General features: G+C 50.4%; 10 protein-coding genes across 10 annotated transcripts; 4 read left to right on the plus strand and 6 right to left on the minus strand.

Annotated features, from left to right (window-relative positions):
- Positions 1–565: 565 nt before the first annotated feature.
- Positions 566–1,804, minus strand: N7446_003846 (PP2C family serine/threonine-protein phosphatase; the record flags this gene model as incomplete). The annotated part of the gene is made up of 3 exons (XM_058512595.1): positions 566–621; positions 680–1,341; positions 1,389–1,804. The coding sequence occupies 3 exons, from the start codon at positions 1,802–1,804 to the stop codon at positions 566–568; spliced, it is 1,134 nt and encodes a 377-aa protein (XP_058373924.1).
- A 1,532-nt stretch (positions 1,805–3,336) lies between these two features.
- N7446_003847 (uncharacterized protein) lies at positions 3,337–3,793 on the plus strand (the record flags this gene model as incomplete). Its single annotated transcript, XM_058512596.1, has 2 exons — positions 3,337–3,489; positions 3,539–3,793. 2 exons carry the CDS (start codon positions 3,337–3,339, stop codon positions 3,791–3,793), a joined length of 408 nt encoding a protein of 135 aa, XP_058373925.1.
- Positions 3,794–5,240: 1,447 nt separating this feature from the next.
- N7446_003848 (uncharacterized protein) lies at positions 5,241–7,727 on the minus strand (the record flags this gene model as incomplete). Its single annotated transcript, XM_058512597.1, has 3 exons — positions 5,241–6,287; positions 6,364–6,585; positions 6,660–7,727. The coding sequence occupies 3 exons, from the start codon at positions 7,725–7,727 to the stop codon at positions 5,241–5,243; spliced, it is 2,337 nt and encodes a 778-aa protein (XP_058373926.1).
- A 948-nt stretch (positions 7,728–8,675) lies between these two features.
- N7446_003849 (actin-related protein 2/3 complex subunit 2) lies at positions 8,676–9,930 on the minus strand (the record flags this gene model as incomplete). The annotated part of the gene is made up of 8 exons (XM_058512598.1): positions 8,676–8,755; positions 8,806–8,854; positions 8,910–9,010; positions 9,063–9,099; positions 9,153–9,203; positions 9,258–9,723; positions 9,777–9,785; positions 9,869–9,930. 8 exons carry the CDS (start codon positions 9,928–9,930, stop codon positions 8,676–8,678), a joined length of 855 nt encoding a protein of 284 aa, XP_058373927.1.
- Positions 9,931–10,099: 169 nt separating this feature from the next.
- On the plus strand, positions 10,100–13,091 carry N7446_003850 (snoRNA-binding rRNA-processing protein DIP2; the record flags this gene model as incomplete). The annotated part of the gene is made up of 3 exons (XM_058512599.1): positions 10,100–10,116; positions 10,174–10,425; positions 10,487–13,091. 3 exons carry the CDS (start codon positions 10,100–10,102, stop codon positions 13,089–13,091), a joined length of 2,874 nt encoding a protein of 957 aa, XP_058373928.1.
- An 827-nt stretch (positions 13,092–13,918) lies between these two features.
- N7446_003851 (metalloendopeptidase WSS1) lies at positions 13,919–15,608 on the minus strand. Its single transcript, XM_058512600.1, has 2 exons — positions 15,105–15,608; positions 13,919–15,051 (listed from the first exon to the last, which is right to left on the minus strand). The coding sequence occupies exons 1-2, from the start codon at positions 15,386–15,388 to the stop codon at positions 14,025–14,027; spliced, it is 1,311 nt and encodes a 436-aa protein (XP_058373929.1). The 5' UTR covers positions 15,389–15,608; the 3' UTR covers positions 13,919–14,024.
- Positions 15,609–16,077: 469 nt separating this feature from the next.
- N7446_003852 (DUF1776 domain-containing protein) lies at positions 16,078–17,789 on the plus strand. The gene is made up of 4 exons (XM_058512601.1): positions 16,078–16,138; positions 16,199–16,538; positions 16,596–16,759; positions 16,814–17,789. The coding sequence occupies exons 1-4, from the start codon at positions 16,106–16,108 to the stop codon at positions 17,654–17,656; spliced, it is 1,380 nt and encodes a 459-aa protein (XP_058373930.1). The 5' UTR covers positions 16,078–16,105; the 3' UTR covers positions 17,657–17,789.
- Positions 17,790–17,982: 193 nt separating this feature from the next.
- Positions 17,983–18,387, minus strand: N7446_003853 (uncharacterized protein; the record flags this gene model as incomplete). Its single annotated transcript, XM_058512602.1, has 1 exon — positions 17,983–18,387. One exon carries the CDS (start codon positions 18,385–18,387, stop codon positions 17,983–17,985), a length of 405 nt encoding a protein of 134 aa, XP_058373931.1.
- Positions 18,388–18,523: 136 nt separating this feature from the next.
- On the minus strand, positions 18,524–19,042 carry N7446_003854 (uncharacterized protein; the record flags this gene model as incomplete). The annotated part of the gene is made up of 1 exon (XM_058512603.1): positions 18,524–19,042. The coding sequence occupies one exon, from the start codon at positions 19,040–19,042 to the stop codon at positions 18,524–18,526; it is 519 nt and encodes a 172-aa protein (XP_058373932.1).
- Positions 19,043–20,967: 1,925 nt separating this feature from the next.
- Positions 20,968–23,248, plus strand: N7446_003855 (tetratricopeptide repeat protein; the record flags this gene model as incomplete). Its single annotated transcript, XM_058512604.1, has 2 exons — positions 20,968–23,042; positions 23,098–23,248. 2 exons carry the CDS (start codon positions 20,968–20,970, stop codon positions 23,246–23,248), a joined length of 2,226 nt encoding a protein of 741 aa, XP_058373933.1.
- Between the last annotated feature and the right edge of the window lie 1,245 nt (positions 23,249–24,493).

Raw genomic sequence — 24,493 nt, forward strand, 5'->3', positions numbered from 1 at the left:
CAGGGCAGATCTAAATGATGACCACCAAGTGGACAGGAGAGCCAGCTCTTGCCCATGGTAAAGTGCTCGAGTGAGTGCAAGGGAATGTGACTTCCGTTTCACCAGATAGTAGCAGAGGGTATGGTACGCCAGCAGATGGCGGCTCGACTGACACACCTTCACTGTGTTCGTGGGCATCGCTGTACAGCTCTCTTTTCTGGGTGGAGGTTCTCTAGGTGCCAGGCCATGGACAAGATTGACTGGCGATCGGGGTTGGATGGGCCACAATCTTGGCGAGGGCATGGCGCTTAAGAGACTAGCGATTGAAAACTCCAGCTCTTCAAATGAGGGACGATCATGACTGCAGCACGTGCGTCAGCCCTTTTTGTAGGAAGCGTCGCGGAAAACGCGCTGTCTGGATATGTCTCTGGCGGGGACCTGGTGATATGGCATCGGGGCCAGACCCAGTATCCGGGATGTTCGAAGTTCGGTATCGATCCGATCTGACGGTTGAGTGTGGTATAATCAGTTGGCCCGACTGGCGCGATGTAATATACAAAGGTTCCTGGATAGTGCTGGCTGCATCTCATCCGACTCGCTTTTTGCAGGATGCAACCACAACGGAGATGTCGTCCATTTTGCCTGTTTGAAGTCAGTTAAGGAGAATAAACATGCCCGCGAAGCAGAGTTTAGATCATACCTCCTTCAATAGCCAGCCCCTCATCCACGGCCTTCTCCATAAACGGGCTTTCTGCGAAAGGATCCCGGGCAATGGCCAGAGCAGCATTGAGCAACTCCCGAGCCACGAAGACATTGCAATCATTTGACAACCCAGGATTCCGAGCCACCTCCTTAGGCACAGCATGCCCCTGGTTCCATTTCTCGATGCTATCGATGATGATTTTCAAGACCTCGTGTTCCCAAAGGTTATCCATGACACCGTCAGACAAGGCCAGGACGATATCGTTTTCTTGTAGCGCAACCTTCGACAGGACCGCATCTTTCCTCGGTGTATCAACGCTGTTGGTTCCAAGCTGCATGGGACAGTCGAACCAGTGCCATTGCTCGGCAGTTCGGAAGAGCACTTTCTCCTCGCTTGGTCGGATCACGAGGATCTTGCAGTCGCCCAGGTTCGTCACGTACAGTAGTGGGTTCTGTTTGCCATCCATTTCATTCGTCCAGTGTAGAATAGCGGTTGCTGAGGTGGTCGTTCCTAGCCATTGTGTAGGTGACGTTGTCGCGCGAACAGTCTCCTCGTATGCAGACTGCAGGTATCCGACCGGATCAAGGCAGCTGGAGCCGTTATCGATGTTGCGCTCGACCTCGAGGGCCCAGAAATGTAAAAGGAGTCTAGACCAGAGGCTGGAAGAAAGTTAGCGCTCATCCAACAAACGAACGGGATCACTCACGCAGCATGGCCATGAGGTCTTGTGGCCCAAGCGCCGACGCCATCGTCAACGCCTAGGAAGTTCTCCGAGACAAGGATCGCATCGTCTCCATTGTTCAAGCCACGGACTAGCTCGCCCTTGACGGATAATCTCTTATCCTGGCTCAGTTGAGTGGTCAAGGGATCGGAGAAGGATGTGGACGGTGGAGACAGAAACGGCGGGGGAAATGGCCGTGGCGGGCGTTTCGCACACAGGGCGTAGCCAGTCTCGAATCTAAAGGGCGATTTTCGGACCTGCGGCTGAGGAACCGGGGTGGTGACGCCGTAGGACGGCCACACTGCCGCGTGGTATGGCCGTGCCGTGCTCGGATGCCGAGGATTGCTTATGTTCGCGATCCACTTGCTGATAGACGTCCAAGGTGATGCCTTGGTCACCATGACTCGGCGAAGAGGATTATGTTAAGTCATGAAGAGGGAGAAATCGAAAATTGCAGGTGTTCTGACTAAGGGCTTGTGCTCACTCTCACCGGGGCCGATCGAGGTATCTCAAGATTTCACTGGTCTGCGCCGCCGACTGTTCCTTGCACTACTGAGTATCTCTGATCATCGGAGTTTGCCGTGACATTCCTACCGCGTATCTACTATACTATCAAAACAAATACTAATTATAGGAATTATAGGAAATAACTAAATAAATGACTATATATACTATCAGAAATATACCCCATACTCTAGTTCCTAAAGTTCTGAAGATCGACACCTAGCAATAGTCTCCATATGTGGGTCACCCTTCAAGGTCTAGATATATTTAACTTATGTGGTATTTCTGGTAACGTTATATGAGAACGTCTACCCCCTAATTATTACTATTGTCCTGCTAAATTTTGCTCTAAAATATCTATTTTGGGCGTTTTCGTATAGTAGAGGCTATCGATATGCTAGGGAGCAGTAGAGTTTTTAGGATATCCGTGTTTGGAACATTCAATCGAGTTATTGCAAGAGTTTGAGTGAATGCACCGATGGAGATATATTACGTGTTTCCTATCGCATATGTTGGTTTTAGATGGCTCGCAAGCACCTCCCGACAAGCGGAAAGAGAATGTTTGGTACTTCGGTACAGTTCTACATAGTTGTTTCCTTTTTTTGGCCATTCCTAGGTTTTCCACCCAACCGTTAAGAGCTGGTGCAGTTACTTTTGACGCCATTCTAACCATCCCAGGAACATTCGCAGAGTCTTAATTGCTCTGGGCGGGATCAACTCAATCTTCACTGACGGATTCAGACAACCCAGCCATATACCAATGAGCGTGAGTTTAGATAGAAGACTGTCTAGTATTAGGTCTGATCATCTCGTTTCTACTGAGGACAAACTCAAAAGTCTCTTTAAGGTGAAATGAAAGAACCACAGGAGAGGTTTGATGTTATGTAGATGGTGATATGAACACGGCAAGATTATCGTTCGAGAGTGTAACGGTGCGAATCAGAGTGGGAAGCATAATGTGTGGATAGTAATAACTAGTATGTGAATGAAAACCTAAGAAATTATACTGTATTCAATTATTAAATTATTAAAGGATGTTTATTACTCGATTTAAGGTATATTAAGATACTCGTCTAAATGGTCCTTCAAATGTTCCTTCAAATATGCGTTCAAATACTCAATCAAATGTTCGTTGAAATACTTCGTATTGCTTATTATATGTCAGCTATAAGGAAGTTCTAGGAGAAAAAGTGGCATATCATGATGTTAAGAAAGTCGAACGTAGGGCGGTTGGAAGGAAAGCCTTATGCCCAATTTCACATCCGGAATTGCTGGATCACCTCGAACCGCAAAGCCCTGCTTCACGCTACTATACAGATTGATCTGATATGGAATATTTAGCCTTTTCAAAATTCCCTCTGTTTCATACCCCTTTGTAGCCGGGAACATCCCATCCGTCTCTGCAGCCACTATTGCCAATGGACCTTCAATGGCCTTCAATTTAGCCGACATCTGGTCCTCTCAGCAACGTGGCGCCGCGATTGTGGCCTACGCGATGGCTCTGGTTGGGGGTCCGGTCTTAGATCCAATTGTAGGCGGTGTTATTGTTGATAGCTATTTTGGGTGGAGATGGACGGAGTATGTAAGTAGGCCGATGATCTGCTTTCTGGGACTTTGCTAACTCTTTCAAGATCACAGGCATTCTCCGGGTATTGATGCTAGCATTGGGCGTTATATTCTTCGACGAGACGTATCCCCCAGCCCTGCTGGTTCACGAGGCTCGCCGACTACAGATCACAACCGGAAACGGGGCTCTACACGCCCACCATAAAGAAATCGATTATACGTTCGAGGACATGACAGATAAATACTTATTTCGACCATTCCCTCTCTTGGTAACACCCATTTGCTTCTGCGTCGCATCCTACGCATCATTCGTGTATTGAATTTTATATCTCATCCTTGCTTCATTTCCAGTGGAATATCAAGAAATTCGAGGCTGGAATTCCTTGTAGTAAACTGCCGTTCCTCGATATCCTAGCCGGCATGAACTTAGAAGCTATTATCAATCTCCTAAATCAGAAATTCTATGTCAACAGTTCCAAGCAAATGGCAACAAAGCTGTACCCGAGGCACGTCTCCCACCTATAATACTCAACTCGATCCTTTTTGCTGCAGGCATGTTTATACTCGGCTGGACAAGTCTTAAGGGGATATTCTGGGTCTGTCCAGTTACTGGAGCGGTTTCAATGGGACTGGGATTTTTACCATCTTTCAGTCGGCCCTTAATTATCTGGTTGACACTTTCACCCGGTTCTCTGCAAGTGCAGGCGCCGTCAATATCTTCCTGCGCAGTATTTTCGGTGGCACGTTTCCACTTTTTGCTACTATCTTGTATCATCGCATGGGAGTTCCCAGGGGATCGAGTTTGCTTGGATTTGTGACAATTGCTCTCATTTCAATCCCATTTGTTTCATATGTCTACAACCCTGGTATTCGAGTACGCAGCAAATGATCCCAGGCGTCTGTTCACGGGCACTGAAAGTGGCATATTAGTGTATTGTTAGAGATCCAGACAATTATGAAGTTCATACAGCGCAGAACCTGGTCCTAGTATACATGAAATGTACGAGCCTATTGAAGTCAAATACTATTTGCTCGACCAAGCAATAGCAACAGAAACATTTCGTGTTGTCCCTAAAAAATAGTAAATAAAAAAATCCCCCCGGGAGATCCGAGGTTCGGGTCGGACGCGGACTCTCTCTGCACGATATCCGAACACAGTTAACTACCACTAGGTTATTTCGGAGGGGTGGTTACAAAGGTAGGGGTTAAACTTGTTGATAGAGGGTACCTCGCGGTGATATTCCACGCTAAACTGTATTCGGCAATTCATAGCCGCAGCCCTAAAACCCATGTCGAATGTCGCGCAATTCATCGAAATAGATAAATATAGAAGTACCATGATTGAGCGTGGCAGTTGACCTGCAGAGCTTGCTATACGTTTTTGAATACATATCACAATGCGCCGGTAACCGTTGATCGATGACGAAGAGTCACGTAAACTAAGTGTGGAAAGATTTTACAGTGCACCGAGGGTATGGGGTTAAACTGTTTCAATTTAATTGAAGCTGGTTAGAATACTTGTGCCTAGGTTGGAAACCAGGCGTAAGCCTTTTCATAATATGACCCCTTTGCATTTGTCCACTTGTCTGTCCTATGAACTACCCTCGTAATCCAGGAAGGTTCCCATTTTTTTGTCTTTTCCGTCTTTCGTTTGTGGACAATATTTCCGTTTCTCCATTTCCCTCATGAAGTTCTCGTAAAAGTTGCGTTTTGCGTATCGTAAATCGTAAAACATGATACGAACGTGGTGGTCGAAGCGATCAAGCTTTAGTCGCGGGATGCGGCTCGCAAGACTGGTCGGGGGACCGGCTCATGACGTTCCTTGCAAATCAGCATTTCGATCATATCAAACGCAGTCTGCAGTTCATCCATGATGACCTTTTCCGTAACGTTGTGCTTCAGGAAGCTCAAACCATAAAAGTGCATGCGTGCAGCAGTGTTGACTCGAGTAATGAAGCCAGCTCCACTGTAGTCGTGACGGCGCATGGTTGTCATGAGTCGCACATGTCGCTCAGAACAAGGGCAGCAACGAGCGGCATCACAACTACATTCATCAGAACAGCGACAGGTAGATGGGCAGAGGCACTTCTGCTCCTTTGCCAGCCAGTAAGGTCGGTACGAGGGATCCTGGAGACGTTGCTCTCCAATGCTGATCTGATTCAGTTTTGCCAATGATGCCAGACGGTTATCCTTGACCGTTTCCTCTTCACAGGTGACCGGTCCCAGCTGGATTGGGTTGATGAAAGGAAGTTCGTCGTAGGGAATATCGTCAGGGAGCACAATGACCGGGTCCAAAGTTCGATACTTGTCGGACAGTAGCACGATGACATCTGGAGCGATGGTATCAAAGAATGGGATAAGCGACTTCCACTTCATGCAATATGATCCCTCTCGGTTGCTGACAATGTTTAACACGTAACGTCGATATCCGAACCGATCATAGAGTGCCTCTCCTTTCTTATTACTTATTTCAGTCGCGTAACTTATGTATTGTCTCTGGTATTGCTCGACGACGTCTTTCTGAAGGATTGCGCAGATGTCCCGTGAGTCCATCACGTCCTTGAACGCAAGTATGATGCGATAAAGATGGTCGGCCGATGGAAGGAGGAAGGTTCGGCTATGGGCTCGTCTCTGGGAGTTTTCGTCCTCGACGGAAGAACAAAGTTCAATGTTGGCGAGTTCAATGACGACTCTTGCATAGAGCACGTAGTAGAGGTGTTCAACGATTTCAATCAGCGCGGCAATATCATGACATCTCACATGTTCCTCACTGCGTCTGATCCAGAACATCAAGCCATTTGGCGAGTCATCGACCTAAGATGGGTGGAAATTTGTTAGTTACTGGGACTAGGTGAGAGGGATAGAGGGGCACAGGGAAGGAGGAAAATACCTCAACGCCGTAGCTCAGAAGAATCATTTGCATGAGCTTTGCCATGGTGTAAATCTTGGTAAAGATGCGCATAACAACTCCTCGATGAATCATTTCATCGACATTGTCCATTCCATGAGCAACAACCTTTATGGGAGATAGAGGCGAAGGGGTCGACTGAATCATGACCCATTCATCGCTGCTGACGGTGTAGGTACGGGGGCCGGACCCCTGAAGCGAAGGCTAGAAGAGAGAAGTCATTGGTTTTAAGCTCGAGAGCAAGAGAAATAGTCAATCCTTGTGCTTTGGTCACTTACCACGAAGTCGTCAGCAGTGGGGTTCAGAGGCCCACCATGCGATGGCAGTCTTCTGTTGGCTGGAAGAATAGTAGACAGGTTCAAAGCTTTGATAAACTCCGGGTCGAAATCCTCAAATGGGTCTTTCTTCGAGCCAATGGCGGACTTGGTCAGAGGAGTTGAGCAGCTGGTTGGGCCAGTCGGAAGTTTCTTGGAATCATCGGCTGGCAGAGAGCAGTCGCTCAACTGCTGATCCAGAGCATCTGGTTCTCTGACAGAGTATGTGCTTGAGCTTGAATAGTGGCTGATCTCCTGCTGCGAGGGCTGCGGCTCATCCATGAAGTAGCTGCTCGGCTGTTGCTTCAAGGTCTTTTTCTCGTTGTTAAGGTTCGATTCCTTTGTTGGAAGAGAGTAATTGGCTGTCTGCTGCAGCGAGGCAGCTGGTTGGTTCATGAAGTTCCCACTTCCTTGCTGCTTCAGAGCCAGTGGCTCCTTACTAGAGCTGGAGTAGTTGGTACGAATAGAGTAGTCAGGTATCTTCCGAGGCAGGGCATTGGGGTCATTGCTGAAGAAACCGCCGGTCTGTTGCTCCATGACCTTGGGCTCAAGGCCCGAGTAGGGATCGTCAGTTTGTTGCTTCAGGTTGTACTGCGGGGTGCCTGGTTGAGGCACAGAGGGCTTGGGTGTCGCAGACTTCCCCCATGGAGGCGGCAGCAACTCGACCTGCTCGTCCATGAACATACCACTAGGGCGCTTCTTTGGGAGGCCAAATGCCTTGGCTGGATAAGTGATGGGCCCATTGTCGGGCAGTGGCTTGGAGTAGTCAGTGGTCTCCAGCTCCAGGGTTTTAGCTTCGTCCCCGAGGGAGTCTGCATATCGGAAAAACCCATCCCTGATATCTTCAAGAGCGAGCTTGGAACTCACAATGTTCTCCGGCGTGACTTTAACGACAACATCATCCATCATAGTCATGCTGGCCTGGAGATGGACATTCAGGCAGTGCTTGGACAGTTTCTTATGAGTAGCGATGCGATCTTCAGAGTCTGAGAAAAGCGTAGCGAGACGAGACTGGGCAATGTGAGACGCCATTGCAACGGGGTTCAAACTGGATCCAGAGATGGAGTCAAAGTTGATTGGGGGGAAGGAGTCATGGGCATGTGGTCAATGTAGGACCCCGAAAGGGAACTCGAGCTGGTGGGCGTGTGAGGGTTCATGTTGTCTGGGATCGAGCTGGCTGGGGATCTATGATGAGGGTCCACGTGCAAACCGCGAGAGTGTCTGCTCATAACACACAGCTGTGATGCATTCACGCTAAATACATCGCCCTGAGGAATGGGATCCGAGATCTTGCGCTTGGGTTTCAGACCCAGCTTGGAGAGAGCAGTCTCCCATTTTCCGTCTGGAACCATCACGTAAACAAAGTGTAGAACAGAGATAGAGAGAAGGATAGAAGCGTAGAAGCAAACATTGACTATGTTACTCTGAGGTCTACGACTCATAGAAGGAAAGTACTATCCTGACTGTCCGAGTCCAACTAATCGGCGAATGGCGCGGAGGCAGCTCCTTCCCCTTGGTCACAGTCCTGGCACTTTACAGGTTAGGTGACAGGTAGGTAGCAGGTAGAGGGCAGGCAGAGGGAACATTCTTTTCCATATACAACATGCATGGATAACACCGTGCACAGTATCTAAGTTGCGTTAATACAGATGTTCTACTTCTCAGTTCCTGCTATGCACAGTCCAACGATTTCGGGTCATACTGGATACCTTGAAGCAGGATGAAAGCTAGTCAAAAGAGCAAGGCATAATCCTATGACCTTTGTGCTACATCATAGTAAAGGCACAAGCTTTGCCTACATTTCCATGTCCTGTGGTTCATGTTTATCTGCGTCGGGCAAAGCCAAGGACGACAGCGAGGTTCTACTCACACGACAGGGACCAGGCACATGGAATCTACCTTATACAGGGTAGTGTGAAATGATCAGATTGGCTTATACAGAAAGGTACCTCTCAAGCGAATATCAACACCGTCACAAGTCTAAGCCTGCACTCGGAAAGTACGACCACTGGCCGTCTTACGTTCACGGTCCTCATTCTCAGGTCTGGCTCGGTTAAGGACTGATGAATGTTAGCATTTATCGAGTGTATATGTGGGCGGTGAGATATACCTTGCAGGAAGTCTGCTGTCCGCTTCCTCATACGGGTGTGGATGTAGGCCTGAGGTTCGTGATTAGTCAGCCAGTGTTTGTGAGGGAGCCCGTGGGTATTCTACCTTGGAGGCTTTGATGTGATAGTGGAAGTAATCACGGAAAGTCTGGATGTGGGAGATGTTTTCATAGCGACGCTGGGGGGTCAAGTGACGAGGGAACAAGACTGCAGGCTGTGTTAGCAGGGACTCGGGAGTACGTCACGGATGGCACCTCACCAAAGGTAACATAGCTGACTTCGCCTTCGCCGGCGCCCTTAATACCAGGCACATTGGCCAGCTCCAGAGGGGGTCATTGCGGAAGAGAACCTGAGGGGCGTTCTGTAGCGTCAAGACACGTCGCCGGGCATCGACGAATTCCTAGAAACTGTTAGTACATGTCGCTGTGGGTTGACAGAGAAGCAGTCAACGCACCTGAAGGAACACCTTTCCGAAGATTCGGTCCGTCTCTTCCCGGAACACAGTGCTGAAGATCACAGTAACTCGGTCGAAGTTGGCCTTGATGTAGATGGCCTCCTCCTCACGGTAGTGGATCGCCATGACCTCACCACCCTCCTGAATACCCGCTGGTGCTGACTCTGATGTGTATTGGGAAGCCTCCTCGGCAAGCTTATTGAATTCGTCGAAGGCTCTCTCGAACGGAGCAGCCATTGCGTTCCGCTTCAGGAGGGCAAGCTTCATGATCAGGTCACTCCGAGCTTCCTCCTCCGCGGGGAGGTTCTCAAGATCGATTTGTACTGAGAAATCATAACCCGGCTCGGGGGAAACGATGTAGGGGCCATATTCTCTGGCCAGAACCTCCTGCGCCCCGTATTGAACCAGCTCCTTGAAGCATTTCACATGGATCGAGATGAGGATCTTTGTCTTGGACTCGGGTGTGCTGAGGTGGAATGTCACTCCATCAAAGTCGGAGACCACTTGGTCAATGGAAACGGGGGTGCGCTGGGGTAAGCTTGTTAGCTGGATGCCTGGGTGCGATGTGTATACAATGCGCGGGAGAGGTGCGGGGTGAGGGCAATTCGTACTCAGAGAACCGCTCCGTCAGAAGGGACTGGATCAAAACGTTCTGATAATCTAAGAGGAGCATGACGGGCAGGACAATGGCTTAGAGTGTAGTGTTAGAGTGGCTGTTGTCGAGGTTCCGTGATCGTCATGGGCGGTGGGGGAGCCGGAGCGGTCGCTGTCGCCGCCCGTATTATTTTTATCCTATCGATAGCAGTCGGAGATCCCAAAAATTTTCCCATCCACCCCCAACGATGGTGAAATCATACTTGTACGTGCGGTTTCCGGTTATTTGAAATATCTGACGTATGAGCTAACATTTTTACAGCAAATTCGAGCATTCGAATACGTTCGGGCTTGTCGCCTCGGCGTCGTCGAATGCGATCTGGGCCAAAGAGGAGCAGACCGGTGCTGCACGCCAGACGGGCGCCGGACGGGCCATTGTCGGCGCCAGCGAGGAAGTTCTCTGCTGGGATGTGAAAAAGGGAGAGCTTCTGGGAAGATGGCGCGATTCTGCTTGCAGAGCGCAGGTCAGCGTGGTCACGCAAAGCAAGACAGATGAGGATATCTTCGCAGTCGGGTAAGTCTCCTCCAATTCGGCCTAACCCGAATGGCACTCTCTAACGCCGTTATTCTTGCAGCTACGATGACGGAAGCATTCGTCTCTGGGATTCTCGAACCGCCACCGTTATCATTTCTTTCAACGGTCACAAATCCGCCATTACACAGCTGGTCTTCGACAATGCAGGCGTGCGCCTCGCCAGTGGTTCCAAGGATACGGACATCGTTGTCTGGGATCTGATCACCGAGGTTGGTCTTTTCAAACTCCGTGGGCATACCGATCAGATTACCTCGTTGCATTTCCTGTTCCCCTCGGCGGATCTGCTCACTGCTTCCGGTTTGGGTGATCACGCGGGTTTCCTGTTGACCACCGGCAAGGATGCGTTGATCAAGGTGTGGGATCTAGCATCACAGCACTGCATTGAAACACATGTGGCACAATCTAACGGCGAGTGTTGGAGCTTGGGCCTTTCGCCTGACCAGGGCGGATGTATTACAGCCGGCAATGACGGCGAATTGAAGGTCTGGTCGATCGATGAGGCGGCTATGGTGGAGATCTCCAAGGAAAAGGTTGGCGCGGATGGTCGCAGAATCCTCACTGACCGAGGAACTTTCTACCGACACGGCAAGGACCGCACAATTGGCATTCGCTTCCACCCCCGCTCAGACTACATTGGAATCCACGGCTCCGAAAAGTCGGTCGAGGTCTGGCGAATCCGCTCTCCGTCAGAAGTACAAAAGAGCATGGCACGGAAGAAGAAGAGAAGAAAGGAGAAGGAGGCACAGAAGGCCGGTGAGAACGCTGCAGAGCAGGAGGCTGACAAGGCTGATGATGTCGCCACTGCTCCTGTTTCCGAGGTCTTTGTTCCCCACGTCATTGTACGGACTGGTGGAAAGGTCCGCTCCTTCGACTGGATGCTCAACAAATCAAGCGGCTTGAACCTCCTGGCTGCTACGACGAATAACCAGCTTGAGGCATACAATGTTGTGCCGGTAAACAAGAAGAACACCGACAGCGAAGACTCCGACTACACCCGGAGTTTGGCTGTTGACATCCCTGGTCACAGAACCGATATTCGATCAATCGCATTGAGTTCCGACGACCGCATGCTTGCTTCTGCCTCAAACGGCAGTCTCAAGATCTGGAACGTTCAAACAGAGAGCTGTCTACGAACCCTTGAGTGTGGATATTCCCTTTGCTCTGCATTCCTTCCTGGTGATAAGATCGTGGTCGTCGGCAACAAGAACGGAGAACTAGAGGTATTCGATATCGCATCCTCAACATTGCTGGATACTATCAAGGCACACGACGGTCCTGTCTGGTCACTTCATGTACACCCAGACGGAAAGTCGATGGTTAGTGGAAGTGCGGACAAGACTGCCAAGTTCTGGGAATTTAAGGTGATTCAGGAAGAGATTCCTGGAACCAAGCGCACCACCCCGCGTCTTAAGCTGTCACACACAAGAACTCTGAAGGTTAATGATGATATCCTCAACCTTCGCTTCTCTCCCGACGCTCGGCTGTTGGCAGTCTCGCTGCTGGACAACACAGTGAAGGTCTTCTTCGTCGACTCGCTGAAGCTCTTCCTCAACCTCTATGGACATAAACTTCCCGTTCTGAGCATGGACATTTCTTATGACACCAAACTAATTGTGACATGCTCAGCTGATAAGACAGTCAGACTCTGGGGTCTGGACTTTGGTGACTGCCACAAGGCCTTCTTGGCTCACGAAGACAGCATCATGTCCGTGGCCTTTGTTCCCCACAACAAGGACGGAAATGGTCACAACTTCTTCAGTGCAAGCAAGGACCGACAGATCAAGTACTGGGACGGTGACAAGTTCGAGCAAATCCAGCGTCTTGTTGGCCACCACGGCGAGATCTGGGCCCTTGCCATGAGTCGCTCCGGTGAATTCATCGTCAGCGCCAGTCATGACAAGAGTCTGCGCATCTGGCAACAAACAGACGAGCCGCTCTTCCTGGAGGAAGAACGCGAGAAGGAAATGGAAGAGCAATACGACAGCACACTCACCGCATCTCTCGAGCAAGACGAGGAGGGTGAAGATGGCGAAAAGCCCGAAGCTGTCGACGCTGGAAAGCAGACAACTGGCACCCTCATGGCCGGAGAAAAGATCATGGAGGCCCTGGAGCTCGGTATCGAAGATCTCGAAGTCGTGCGCGAATGGCGTCTAGTCAAGGCCGCCAACCCGAACGCCGCCGCCCCAGACCGCAACCCAGTCTACCTAGCCCTGAACAACGTCTCCGCCGAGCAGCACGTCCTGAATACAGTGCAAAAGATCCCGGCCGCCGCACTGCAAGACGCCCTACTGGTCCTCCCCTTCTCAGCCCTCCCCAACCTCTTCACCTTCCTCAACATCTGGGCCGACCGCGAATGGAACGTCCCCCTCACCTGCCGCGTGCTATTTTTCATCCTGAAGACGCACCACCGCCAGATCGTAGCAAGCAAGATGATGCGCCCAATGCTGGACAGCATCCGGGTCTCGCTGCGTCGGGTCCTCGCCCGCCAAAAGGACGAAATGGGCTTCAACCTGTCTGCGCTGCAGTTCATTGGTAATCGGATCCGCGAGCAGGGCACCACGGACTACGTCGATGAGGAGACCTGGGAGCAGCAGCAGACGCACAAGGGAACGGGCAAGAAGCGCCAGTTTGTTAGCGTTGCCTAGGTTGGGATATAATTGGTTGTGTACAAGCATGTCAATTGGCGTTGTTTATTCATTTTCGACCTTGTTACCTTGGAGGGTCTTCTCTATCTGGTTGCCATACAAAAGTTTTATATCCTTGGGAGTTTCAAGAGAATATCAAGGGGATGTATCATAGATCGATTTCAAGAGTAACATAGATTTTGCCTCGAATGTATTTATCTTAGGAGTATTTATGTGTGTATGTCTATCAGGTAGAGGGAAGATAAATGTATCACGGTAACATATGTCCATTGTTCTAACTATTTCTATAGCGGGCACGTCCAATCAGGAGAGGCAAAATAAGGATTCTGTATTGCAGAAACATTAGCAAATGCTCCACGGCAAATGATATTGCTCCCTTCCAGCGACGACAATCAAGGGGAAAAAGAGCAAGCATCAAAGACTCTTTCAGAAGAACCATTCTAAGCATCGACAACGGGGGTCTCCCGTCATACCTCTTCCGGCTCTTCCTAAAAAATCCGGTTCTTGAGAAAATATCTCATCATATAAGAGTCTTTTTTGGTGCGATGCTTGTGTCTCTTTTCTTTACCTCGATTGCGGCGCTGTCGAGAGTGTTGACGCATACATACCTGTTAGTAATTCATTCCAGTGTGGAGAACTGATCAGTTGCATTGTTGGTCTGTTGTCCACACTGGAATTGGGTGTTTGGGTTGTTCGAGAAAGAAAGGAGTTTGGCTCGGAGGTTCAAGGGAAAATTGTGGAAGAAATTTGGGTGGAGCTATTTATGCTTTGTCATGATCACGTGTTGTGGTTCTATAGAGATGGTCAGTAGGCAGGTGGATGGAGCTTCGGGTCTCATATTTTGGATATAATTCTTTTCAATTAACATGTTACATGGTTGTTCATAAGGACATAAGTGCGTGTGTACATAGGATGGGAGATCCTGGGACCCATCTAAGAGGATGGCTTCATGGTTCCACAGCAGGAGCATGTCCACCACTGGGTTTCCATAAAGCTACTGCACGAGGTGCAAACCCATCCAAGGGGTTTCTTATTGACACCTTGATCCAGTTTTTTGAGGGAATCCTTCGCGCGGGTACGGTTTTTGAAGGCAAATGTATCTTTGGGGTTCTTCTTGTCCGGTTGATCGGGAGGTAAAGATCGTTTCGTCGAACCCCGTAATACTGATTGCTGAGGTTGATTGGAAGTGTTCCCTGGGGTGGATGTAGATTCTGGTTTAATATTGGTGGGAGGTGGGCGTTCTGCTGCACAAACATCACAGCATAGGAAATTGGGAGGGTTCTCGAGAGTGCATGAGGGACAGGTCCACGGGTTGTCGTACGAGCTGTTATCAGCTTTGTGATCCACATTATGACTCTGATTCGAAGTTGGAGCTTCTTTCGTTGGCACAAAAGGGGTATCAGAAGTAGCAGGCGGAGTATTGGAACGAGCAGGTGGTGATGATTCCGTTCGAGGTCCAGCTGGATGCTCTTGACTGGGTGGAAGATATGAAGAGCCATGCTTCTCTCGTTCTTCTTCCTGTATCAATTCAATGAAGGCCTCCATAATAGCCCGCTCGTTTGCGTCGTCCTCCTCGGCCTGAGTCCTGAACCCGTTCCTAGATGCCTCTTCGGCAAGCTCTGTGCTTCTGTCTGTACCAGAAGCACAACCTGCGGTAACTTCAGCGCGCCGCTGGGCAGCATCTGCACGAAGTTTGCGTATATCGGTTCCGCGGAGAACAGGCGCCCCGCCGAGCTTTTTCCCGGAGTTTTTGGAAAGTACCTTTCGCTGTTCAGCAGCAGCGCGAGCCTGGCGTCGAGCTTCATCCAGCGGGATTCTCTGGCCACCAAGGCGCTTCCCTTGAGATAAGAAGCCTTCTCCGGTGTAGCCTTTTCTGATGAGTTCCTCATGCTCGTCGCGGAGTTGATTCCACAGCGCATGAAACTGCTGGTTGTGAGGGCCAATCACATTGTGACAGAGTCTGTAGTTGATAAGTCTAGGTAGTATAAGATATAGAACCATGATATTACTCACTCATGAAGCATTGTATCCACGACTTCTTCGATGGGAAGAAATTGTCGGTGGTCAGAGGGATACCGTAGTCTCAAGCAGATCTTCTGACCGGAGTTGACATTCAACCCCAGCAGATTTCGCTGCTGTGGATAGAACTCACATAGCGCTCCCACTCTCCAGGCGCGCTGTCGCATAATCGGTTTGACTAAGGACGCGACTTTGCGGAGGATGAAGAGTGCCTCCGACTCTCGTGGGCGCTTCTTTTCATGGCGGTACTCAGATATTAACGGGTCAAGCTCTCTCATCTTGCAGTCCTTGGTCCTAGATAGTCTGGCAGTCTAACAGAGGGTATTGTCACCAGTGTGTGACGGAGGCCAGATGTCGCTGCCTCCGTCAGGATAGCATACTCCAAGGTCCTGAAGAAGTAGATTTCGCATCAAATCATGGATCAAAGAATGGTATGTGATGCGAATGATCACCAGGTCTGCCAGCAATGGAAGCGACAGGATAGTTCCAGGCTCATCGTCCTTCGCATTGATGATCAAAGCATGGCACCCTCGCCGCCTGATATATCAGGTTGTGTATCATCACGTGGTTCTATTTGCCAGATCTGCTTGGTTTGGCCTGCTTATCCGTCACCTGGTGGTAGGTAGATATTTCTTAGGGAAGCGAAAGCGGCAGGTAGAGTTACAAGCTCACGACTTTGGAGACCGTCATTGTGTGATATTTTGTTTCTCTTGCATGGCAAGTCTCTTGATTCGGCAAATATATACATTGGCAACACCGTAGAATCTGATCGTGAAGAAGACCCAAACATCGAATTATTTGCCATCTCAATACCTGACATTATATTTAAACACAAATTGATTAAGAGCCAGATATAGAAAGGATATAAACCATCAGTTCTAGTCAGCTCTTATAGATTGAGCTCATGTGACCGATAGCGCCAAGAACACTTATCGTGACTCGATCTTATCAACTTTGTCTTTCTTTTTCTTTCCCTGCGCCAAACAACAAACAAAATGACGAGCGACGATCAGTTCTTCTTCGACTACGTGAGTATTTGGTTCAACTGAGACCTCCAGATAAGACATCGCTGATTTCGGTCTACTCAGCTCTCGTCTATACCCCATGACGTAAGGCGATACTCGCTCGAAGTCGCCGAGTCGATCGACCGACAAGTCGACCATGCCGCGAGCTTGATCAAAGATGCCATCGCCCAGCAGTCCTGGCTACCTCCCGCTGTTCGCCCGTCCCGCGCCTCCCAACGCATGCGCCCCCCGCAACGCTTGACGGACCGGGTGCAAAACTGGGTTTCTCGGAATCGCGCATGGACAGCGGCCATCCTCGCTTTTGTCGGCACTGGCGTCGTTTTATACTATGGCGGAAAGAAGCTGCACGGGAAGCGGAGAAAGGCCAAGAGAGCAAGCAACGGTGGTAGAAAAGAGATTGTTGGTATGTGTCATACATCGGTGCTAGTTCGAGGTGCATGAGTACTAACTGCGATGATAGTCGTTGCTGGATCGCCGCATGAGCCGATGACTAGAGCTATCGCTACGGATTTGGAACGCCGCGGATACATTGTATACGTGACTGTTTCTTCCGCGGATGAAGAGCATATTGTTCAGTCTGAGAACCGTGTTGATATCAAGCCTTTGTGGTTGGATCTCACAACGGTAAGCTTCTGCTCCGAAGATCTCCAGTAGAGTATAGCTAATCAACTGAAATAGTCATCCCCCTTGCCATCCGAAGTCCACCCTTCGTTGCATGGACTTCGTTCTTTGATAACCCAGCCCCAGTCTCCTACCGCCGGAGTGCCTCCTCACACCTGCCAGCTGAGCGGCCTGGTCATTGTGCCCTCGACCAACTATAGCGCAGGCCCTGTCGCAACCATTCCGCCGTCATCCTGGGCCGACACAGTCAACACCCGTATCCTCTCGCCCATTCTCACCGTGCAAGCTTTCCTCCCTCTCCTCACACTCCGCAGTAACAGCAAGACTGTTGTTTTCGCCTACCCATCTATCTCTTCCTCCCTGTCCGCACCCTTCGCAGGACCTGAAGTAGCCACGAGCCGAGCAATTTCGGGCTTTGCAGCTTCACTTCGTCAGGAACTCCGTCTCCTCGAGCAGGGCAACGTCGACGTCGTCGAACTGCGACTTGGAAACATCGATCTGGGCCCTACATACCGACACGGTCAGAGCCAGATCGCCGGTACAGAAGTCCTCGCCTGGAGCACACAACAGCGGGCCCTCTACGGTTCGCAGTACCTATCCAGCGTTGAACAAAGACCCGTTGCATCAGCCGGTCCCAGCGCCGTACGCGGTTCTCCCGCGCGGAATCTTCACTACGCTCTTCTCGATGCCCTGGAACCTAGAAGCCGGGGTATGTTCGGCCAGAAAACCTCCAAGAAAACCGTCATGTACGTGGGACGCGGAGCACGTTCGTACAGCCTGATCGGTAACTGGGTTCCTAGCGGCCTCGTGGCCCTGATGATGGGGTACCGCAGCGGCAGCACAATGGGATCACACAGCCCGAGTGGCAGCGGCAGTGAAACCAGCTGGGAAAGAGTTTGAGCACGGCCTGCCACATTCGGATATATCCCCTTTCCTTTCCCTCTTCTCCCATCACCAAAAGCACTCGCTTGCTTAATCTATGTAAATAATATCCTGGAAATACTCTTCGCTCTCAATGATGTTTCAACAGAATTTGATTCTGATATTGACTTGATCATTCACATTATGGCATATCGACGTAAGTCAGGACTCATAGTCCCAATTAACAGTTAAGTTAGTAGAAAGAGGGAATAAAAGAGGTATCATGCAGGGCCATCATCTGTACAGCCACCCATCATCAACCCTTCAAACTACAGAAGGATTGACAGATCACTTCAGAGCATCCTTCAAACAGGAACCTCCTTCGTCTCAACCATCTCCTCCCCAACCCCCCTAGTCAAACCCCCAAATCCCAACCCGTCACCCCGAAAAAGCGGATCTCTCCTCGCGCGCTTAATCTTCCCATGCGTCAACCAGCGACGCAGATGAATCAGTCCATAGACAATGAAGAAGATGACCAGGATGGCGGCTAGAATCCCGAAACAGTATCCCGTTACACGACCGCTCTTCTGGCCGTGGTTGCCGACGTCTAGGAATGTGTAGGGGTAGTAACCCTCGGTATGGTAGGTGATGTATGCAACGCAGAGGTAGAAGAGGAGGATGAGGATTAAGAACGGGATTGCGATGAGGGGGGTGTGGTGCAGTAGCAGGTAAGAAGATTTCAAGGAGGGCATAGAGGGAGTTGAGGCCATGCTGGGAGATCTGAAAACAATACAAAAACGGACATGTTAGTTTCGATTTTGAATTGCGGTTGTCATTATCCTGTGGAATGTAGGAGGGCGGGAAGCAGGGTGGGGAGAGATGTATAGATGCGAGGTTCGGATATATTCACAGTGAATCCTCAATTTTCCCTGGGGAAATATCAAAAAGGCCAAAAACGTAAAACAAACCACATACATTCTGCCAGCCCGTAAATGTCACCTTATACCATGGCGAGCTGTAGATAATCACCCAGAAAACGATCGTCACAAGGAACGGGTAGGTAGTGATCGTCGCATACAACAAGCTATGGAGCACACGACAGGCCCGCGGCCAGCGATCGAAGAGGACCGAACGGCCCGTTCGAGCGTAGCAGGCTGTATGGATCGCAGCGAAGAGCATGTAGAATCCCAGACCCCAGTATGTCAACCAAGTGAAGAAGCTGAAGGATTGGCCGATCACATAGCGTTCATCGTGGGATCCGTACCAGCCCCAGATGGTGAAGATGCTGGTGAAAATATAGAGCGAGATCAGGCCGCGCAGACAGGCGAGGAGGGTTGGTGGAAGGAGCCATGATGTCTCGAAGTGGTGCTTGTCGTCACGAGGCGCGTCCACTCCGAAGAGCGTTGTTAGTGGGATGCAGCGCATGGCGAGGAGCCGTTTTGCTGTGCTTACTGCTTGCTGGGAACAGCTGCAGAGGAAGCAAAAAGGTACATACGAAAAATGGAGAGCATGATTTTTTCTTCTTTTTTTTATTTTCTATTTTTCTGTATACTCGCCGGTTGTGGCCGGATCCGGTCTACATGACTTCAGTGTGCTTCCCGCTGCAAGCTATCGCTCGTTCGGGTTTAGGGGAGGGGATAGGTTGCACTGCAGCTCCAGGTGAATGCAAGCTCGGCCGCCTGTGGTAGGGCTCGGTTACGACGACAAGAGTAGGTGGTGCATGAACTTGGCTCTTAGCCTTAGTCTTAGGTCCATTTGCCCCACTGGCTTCGGCGGTACGTACCGAAAGAGTGAAGTGGTGAATCAGAGACAGAGTCAGAATCAGCCAGCTCTAGGCTCGAGTCATGGAATGGTCTGTGTTCGTATTAAGAGTGAGATCGGGATTTAAGATTGTCCGATTATTAGCGTTTTGACCTCCGTAGGGCTGTGGAGATTATGCTAAGAGAATAAATGTACTGATCAGCTACTGTACAGTGTGGGTTTCAGATGCATTGCATGATCACATTGAAAAAGCATTGAAAGTATGTAGAGACACAGTGGAGAGAGAAGAAGAAGAAGCAAAACGCGACCCTCCCAGAGCCAAATTAAGAACGGAAAGGCTGCTCCACTAGGATGCTGTTTATTGGCTGAGAGAACTGGCATCCGTGGACACATGGATGCACATTCCATGGTAGAATACCCGATCGGCCTCAGGCAGGGAGATTTATTTATATCTGGTACATAGATCTCTATCTAGGACATGTATATGTGTAGCCTCTAGACGAATAACATTGTTCAGTATCATAATGGACATGCCTCACGTCATCTGCAGATCCTTGGATGGGTCCAGCAGGCACGGCATATTTGGCTTGGCAGTCGTAGACTAGATACGTACTCCAGGGTGAATAACAAGGGAATCTTGTCTATGATTAGCTCCAGGTTGACACATGGATCTACAATAAGACTGATAGAATTCAATATCTTGATACACACGTAGGTGAGCAACTATCTTATGATCTGCATATCTGGAACAACGACTAGGCTAGACCAGCGTTGTATCATGAAACATGGTGGGGATCTTTGCGCTGATCAGCAAACGGTAACAGTTAGTGTGTACCCTCAGTTGGAAGTGATTCAGTCTCGCTGACATAGAATTTCTGGAACTTTTTGAATATGGATATTTGGCTTACTGGACTTTTAGAACAATGCCATTCTACCCCAACGGTCCCACATAGACTTATCCCTATTATTATCCCAATTTCATGATTATTGTTTTGTCAATGTGTCTCCTGTTTCTCAAAATATTGTCAGTTTGTCCAATATAATTGGGCAGCATATACAGAGACCCAGGATGAATTCTCCCATAGGCCAAAGAAGAGGACCATGAAACCCGTGTGGGGAGACCAGAAATTCTAGAAGATTGCGGGTCATAACAAATCACTTCACGCACGAAATATCCAAATACAGGAGTAGTCAATAGTGAAAAACTGAATTAGCCAATGGAAGCAGTACAATGCAGTCCCCAGATGGCGTCAATTACAATTCTTGGCGGCCCCCTGAAGGTGTAGAAAACTCCCCCTGAGATCCCTTGGATGAATGTCGAGACCTAGTGGAGCTTTGCACGGGACGCTCTATTTACGTTGTCATCGTGTCGTTTCCCATTGTGATCGTCAGGGCTTTCCGTTTTTTCCCCTTGTCTCTCCTTTCTACCCTTCTTCATCTCTAGGGCTGTCATTCCTTCGGCTTAAGCTTCGCCTCCCCCGCCCTTTGTGTCTTATTCCTCCGATCCGACTCTGGAATGATCTGATCGTGAGACTCACCCCGACAACCGTTGCGGATAAACAAATCCGGCCCCTCGATACCCCGTGATCATGGATTTCCGTGGGAAACTGAGCGAATATCGCTCGACATCCCACGACACCCTACGGAGTGGCATGCCCTCGCCGCGGGTAGCGCACTTCGACGGTGAAGTTCCTCCCGCCCTCTCCCCCCTCGATGCCTTCGCCGCCCAGGGCCGCTTCCTGGCCCGACAGCTCGACGAGTCCCGCCGCGGAGACCGACGCATGAGCCGGCTGCCACCATCTAGCGTGGCTCGGTCGCTTTCACAAGGCCGCCCGGGCTTCTACCGCTCTAATTCATCTACCGAACGTCGCACCGACCTCGGCGAGCCAACCACTGAGCTCACCCGCAAACCCACGCAGAAAGGCCTCCCAGAATTCGAAGAGCCCAAGTATCGCCCTGTTTCCGAACACCCACGCTTCAGTTCGGTTTCCAATGCTAGCACCGATGCTAGCGTTTGGGAAGATGACACTACGACGCCCCGGACATCGATGCTCCAGTCCAGCCCGCAGGTGTTTGGGATGCCCCGTGCTGAATCCCCCGAGGAGGATGGGTCGCTTGCGAGCGGAGCGGAGGGTGCGTCTGTTGGTGTTGCATTGACAGAACCACGAGGCTCATCGACCGACTCCGGATCGCGCCTGCACATCCCCCGGACTTTGGCACCACCAGTGTCGCCGCACTCGCAATCGACCAGCAGTACCAAAGTTGCACACCCCGAGAGCTCTGATGACGACTACAGCAGCTCCAACGGCGGATCGACGTTCTCTAAGCCTCGCAAGATGTCATCTGGAAGTGCGGTGTCATTGCCGTATTCCCCCGGGTCAACGTATCCCACCAGACCACACCCGCGATCACCATCTATGAGCTCGGAAACCTCGAATACGGGGAACCACCATCTGCCGCGCCCTTCTTTCAATTTCTCCCGGCCTCTCAGTCGCTCCAGCACGAGCTTGTCTGCCCAGTCTGCCCCTGGGACTTCAACGGTTTCCGAGCACACCATTGCCCACCAACCCAACCAGATGCAGCGGCGCAGCAAGCCGACTCCCATCCTCCTGCCATTGGCGACTGAAGAAGCAGACAAAGCCCCTCCTGGTGAAGGCGACCCGCTTTCTGCTGTGTCATCCTACACATATGCTAGTTATTCGCTCCCCCGTGGCCGGGGAATTTCCAGAGATTCAGTGGTGTTTGCGGGCTTGCAAACACCCCATTTCGAGTGGTCAGAGCCATTGTTTGAGAAGACGCCTCCTCGGAACTCAGAGGAACCACCCCGGACGACACGGACACCTTCGCCTTCTCCGCGCCCTGAATTCGACCACTCACCTAAGCCTCATTCCATGCACGAAGTTCCAGCCTCTACTACGCCTCAGCCTCAAACACCCAAGTCTGAACGAGTTCCACCACCCCCGCCTGTGCCTACTTCGGTAGAGAAGAAGACAGAGAAAAAGCTAGGGCCGGTGGTGCCACGGCCCTCTGCTGAAACGACCCGACCAACGACAAACGAGAAGGATGAAACTGTATCTTCTGCCGATTCAGCTAGCACCATGCGACCCCAGACTGCTACCACCCAGGTGACGGCATCTGGCCTCACGGCTGATGACCACGTAGCCAAGGGTATCGAATGCCACGAGAAGGGGTCATTGAGTGAATCGACCTATCACCTGCGGGTTGCCGCGAAACAGAATCACCCAACGGGAATGCTGCTTTATGCGCTGGCCTGTCGGCACGGCTGGGGCATGCGGTCTAATCAGCAGGAGGGTGTACGATGGTTACGCAAAGCCGTGGATTCTGTCGGTTTGGAAATGCTCGCCAATCCCGATGCTCCTGGCGCTTCCAAGGCAAAGGAGCTGCAAAAGGCATATCGAGCGCAATTTGCTCTGAGCATTTACGAGCTGGGCGTCAGTCATTTGAATGGCTGGGGTATTGAGCAGGACAAGTCTCTTGCCCTGCGCTGCTTCGAGATTGCCGGTCAATGGGGCGATGTCGATGCCATGGCCGAAGCTGGATTCTGCTATGCGGAGGGTGTTGGCTGTAAGAAGGACATGAAGAAGGCTGCGCGGTTTTACCGTCAGGCTGAGTCCAAGGGTATGAGCATGGTTGGAAACAGCTGGTACGTCACAGGAAACACGATCCATTACTCGGATGTCACTAACACATTGTTTCAGGATCTACAAAGACAAATACATGGCTGAGGCCGAAGCCAACCCACGCTCCCGCGGCCGAAATGCTAGCGGCGAGAAGGATAAGAAACCACGAAGCAAGTCGCGTACTCGCAGTATCTTCCAGCGGAAGAAATCTATCGTCCCAGAGGCGTAGGCTGCTTGGCTCTGTCCTTTCATTTCTCTTTTTAGCTTCAATCGTTACCGGGGCTGTTATGCAGCAACCATCCATCTTGCATCTTGCAAAGTGCTTGGAGCGTTTTGAGCCGATTTTCTTTTTGCTTTCGCCAGCCTTTTCCGAGTTTTCGTTTCTTACATTCCTTTCTCTTCTCATATTTACTTTGTCATTTTCACCTTTCTTTGCATCTTTCCATTTCATCCGAGCCGCCTGGGCAGCTGTTTTCGAGCGCGTTGGACTGGAAATAAATTCCGTCCCTCTATCTCGCAGGCTTAATACTTCAATTCTTCGTGGATACCCTTTATTTCTCCCCATCATTTTTGTTCCCTTTTCACTGTCTGATTCTTTTGCCATTTCTCTTCTTGGCCATATCTTCTGGCGGACTTGATCCCCCCTTACCTTTTTTTTCCCTTTTGGATCCCATCATTATTTACTTCTCTTTCGGCTGGCGCTACTAGCGCGACCCATGAACTCATGCCAGAATTAAGACGCGATCTCTACCTTCTCGTATAGCCATTGGCATTAGCAATATTCACATGCGTAGATATATAAATAAGAATATAGAGCCGATCAACTCAGCTGACCCCGGACTTTGACCCCTCACCTAACCCTGGCTCGGCCCCGGGGATTGACCCCAAACGTGCTTAGAGCGCAACAAATGGGCTTGACACTTCCCCAAAGAATACTGGCGTCCCTCTAGAAACGCCACAGGTCCCGGGGCCAATTCGTTTCCCAAGCTCAATACGGGGCCTCTCCTTGCATCTTGGGGTCGCCTCCCTGCTTGGCATGCGCCGTCTAAGCTGCTAGTTTCACCAGCAGCCAATGGGACTGTTATCCTCTTGCAGGATTTCTGAGCCAGTGCAACCATCCAGTTCCCATATGTGCTGTCGCACAACGCCCAAACGACTAGTTGATTTGGGCGTAAAATGAGATTCTCGTCTCAACCTCACCTCGGCCCATTTGGGTTTCATATGTTCCTTTTTCAATGTGTCCTTCTGAAACATCCCTAGATTTTATCGTCGATCCTCCAGATTTAGACCCCATTTCTCCAGCTTCTCTCCACAGCGGAACTCCGGAGTTCCCCAGGAACTACACTTGGCTAATCTTGGACTGTATTAATCTATTCTATGCATAGCAAAAGGTCTATCCGCCACCGTTGTCCCCTTTGTTAAGATTGCACATGTGATAGACCCTTCCAAGGGCGTTCTCGGCTTGCTTTTTAAC

Source organism: Penicillium canescens (genome assembly GCF_028828765.1).
Source record: "Penicillium canescens strain IBT 15451 chromosome Unknown utg000003l_segment0_segment0, whole genome shotgun sequence".
Classification (NCBI taxonomy): Eukaryota; Fungi; Ascomycota; class Eurotiomycetes; order Eurotiales; family Aspergillaceae; genus Penicillium; species Penicillium canescens.

Bases quoted from the DNA above. Each gene is read 5' to 3' on its own strand.
- N7446_003851 (XM_058512600.1), bottom strand. From the start codon at position 15,388: ATGAGAGAGCTTGACCCGTTAATATCTGAGTACCGCCATGAAAAGAAG. The intron at 15,052-15,104 runs GTGAGTAATATC...TATCAACTACAG, and splicing joins GTGGATACAATGCTTCATGA to ACTCTGTCACAATGTGATTG.
- N7446_003852 (XM_058512601.1), top strand. From the start codon at position 16,106: ATGACGAGCGACGATCAGTTCTTCTTCGACTAC. The intron at 16,139-16,198 runs GTGAGTATTTGG...CGGTCTACTCAG, and splicing joins ATCAGTTCTTCTTCGACTAC to CTCTCGTCTATACCCCATGA. The intron at 16,760-16,813 runs GTAAGCTTCTGC...CAACTGAAATAG, and splicing joins TGTGGTTGGATCTCACAACG to TCATCCCCCTTGCCATCCGA.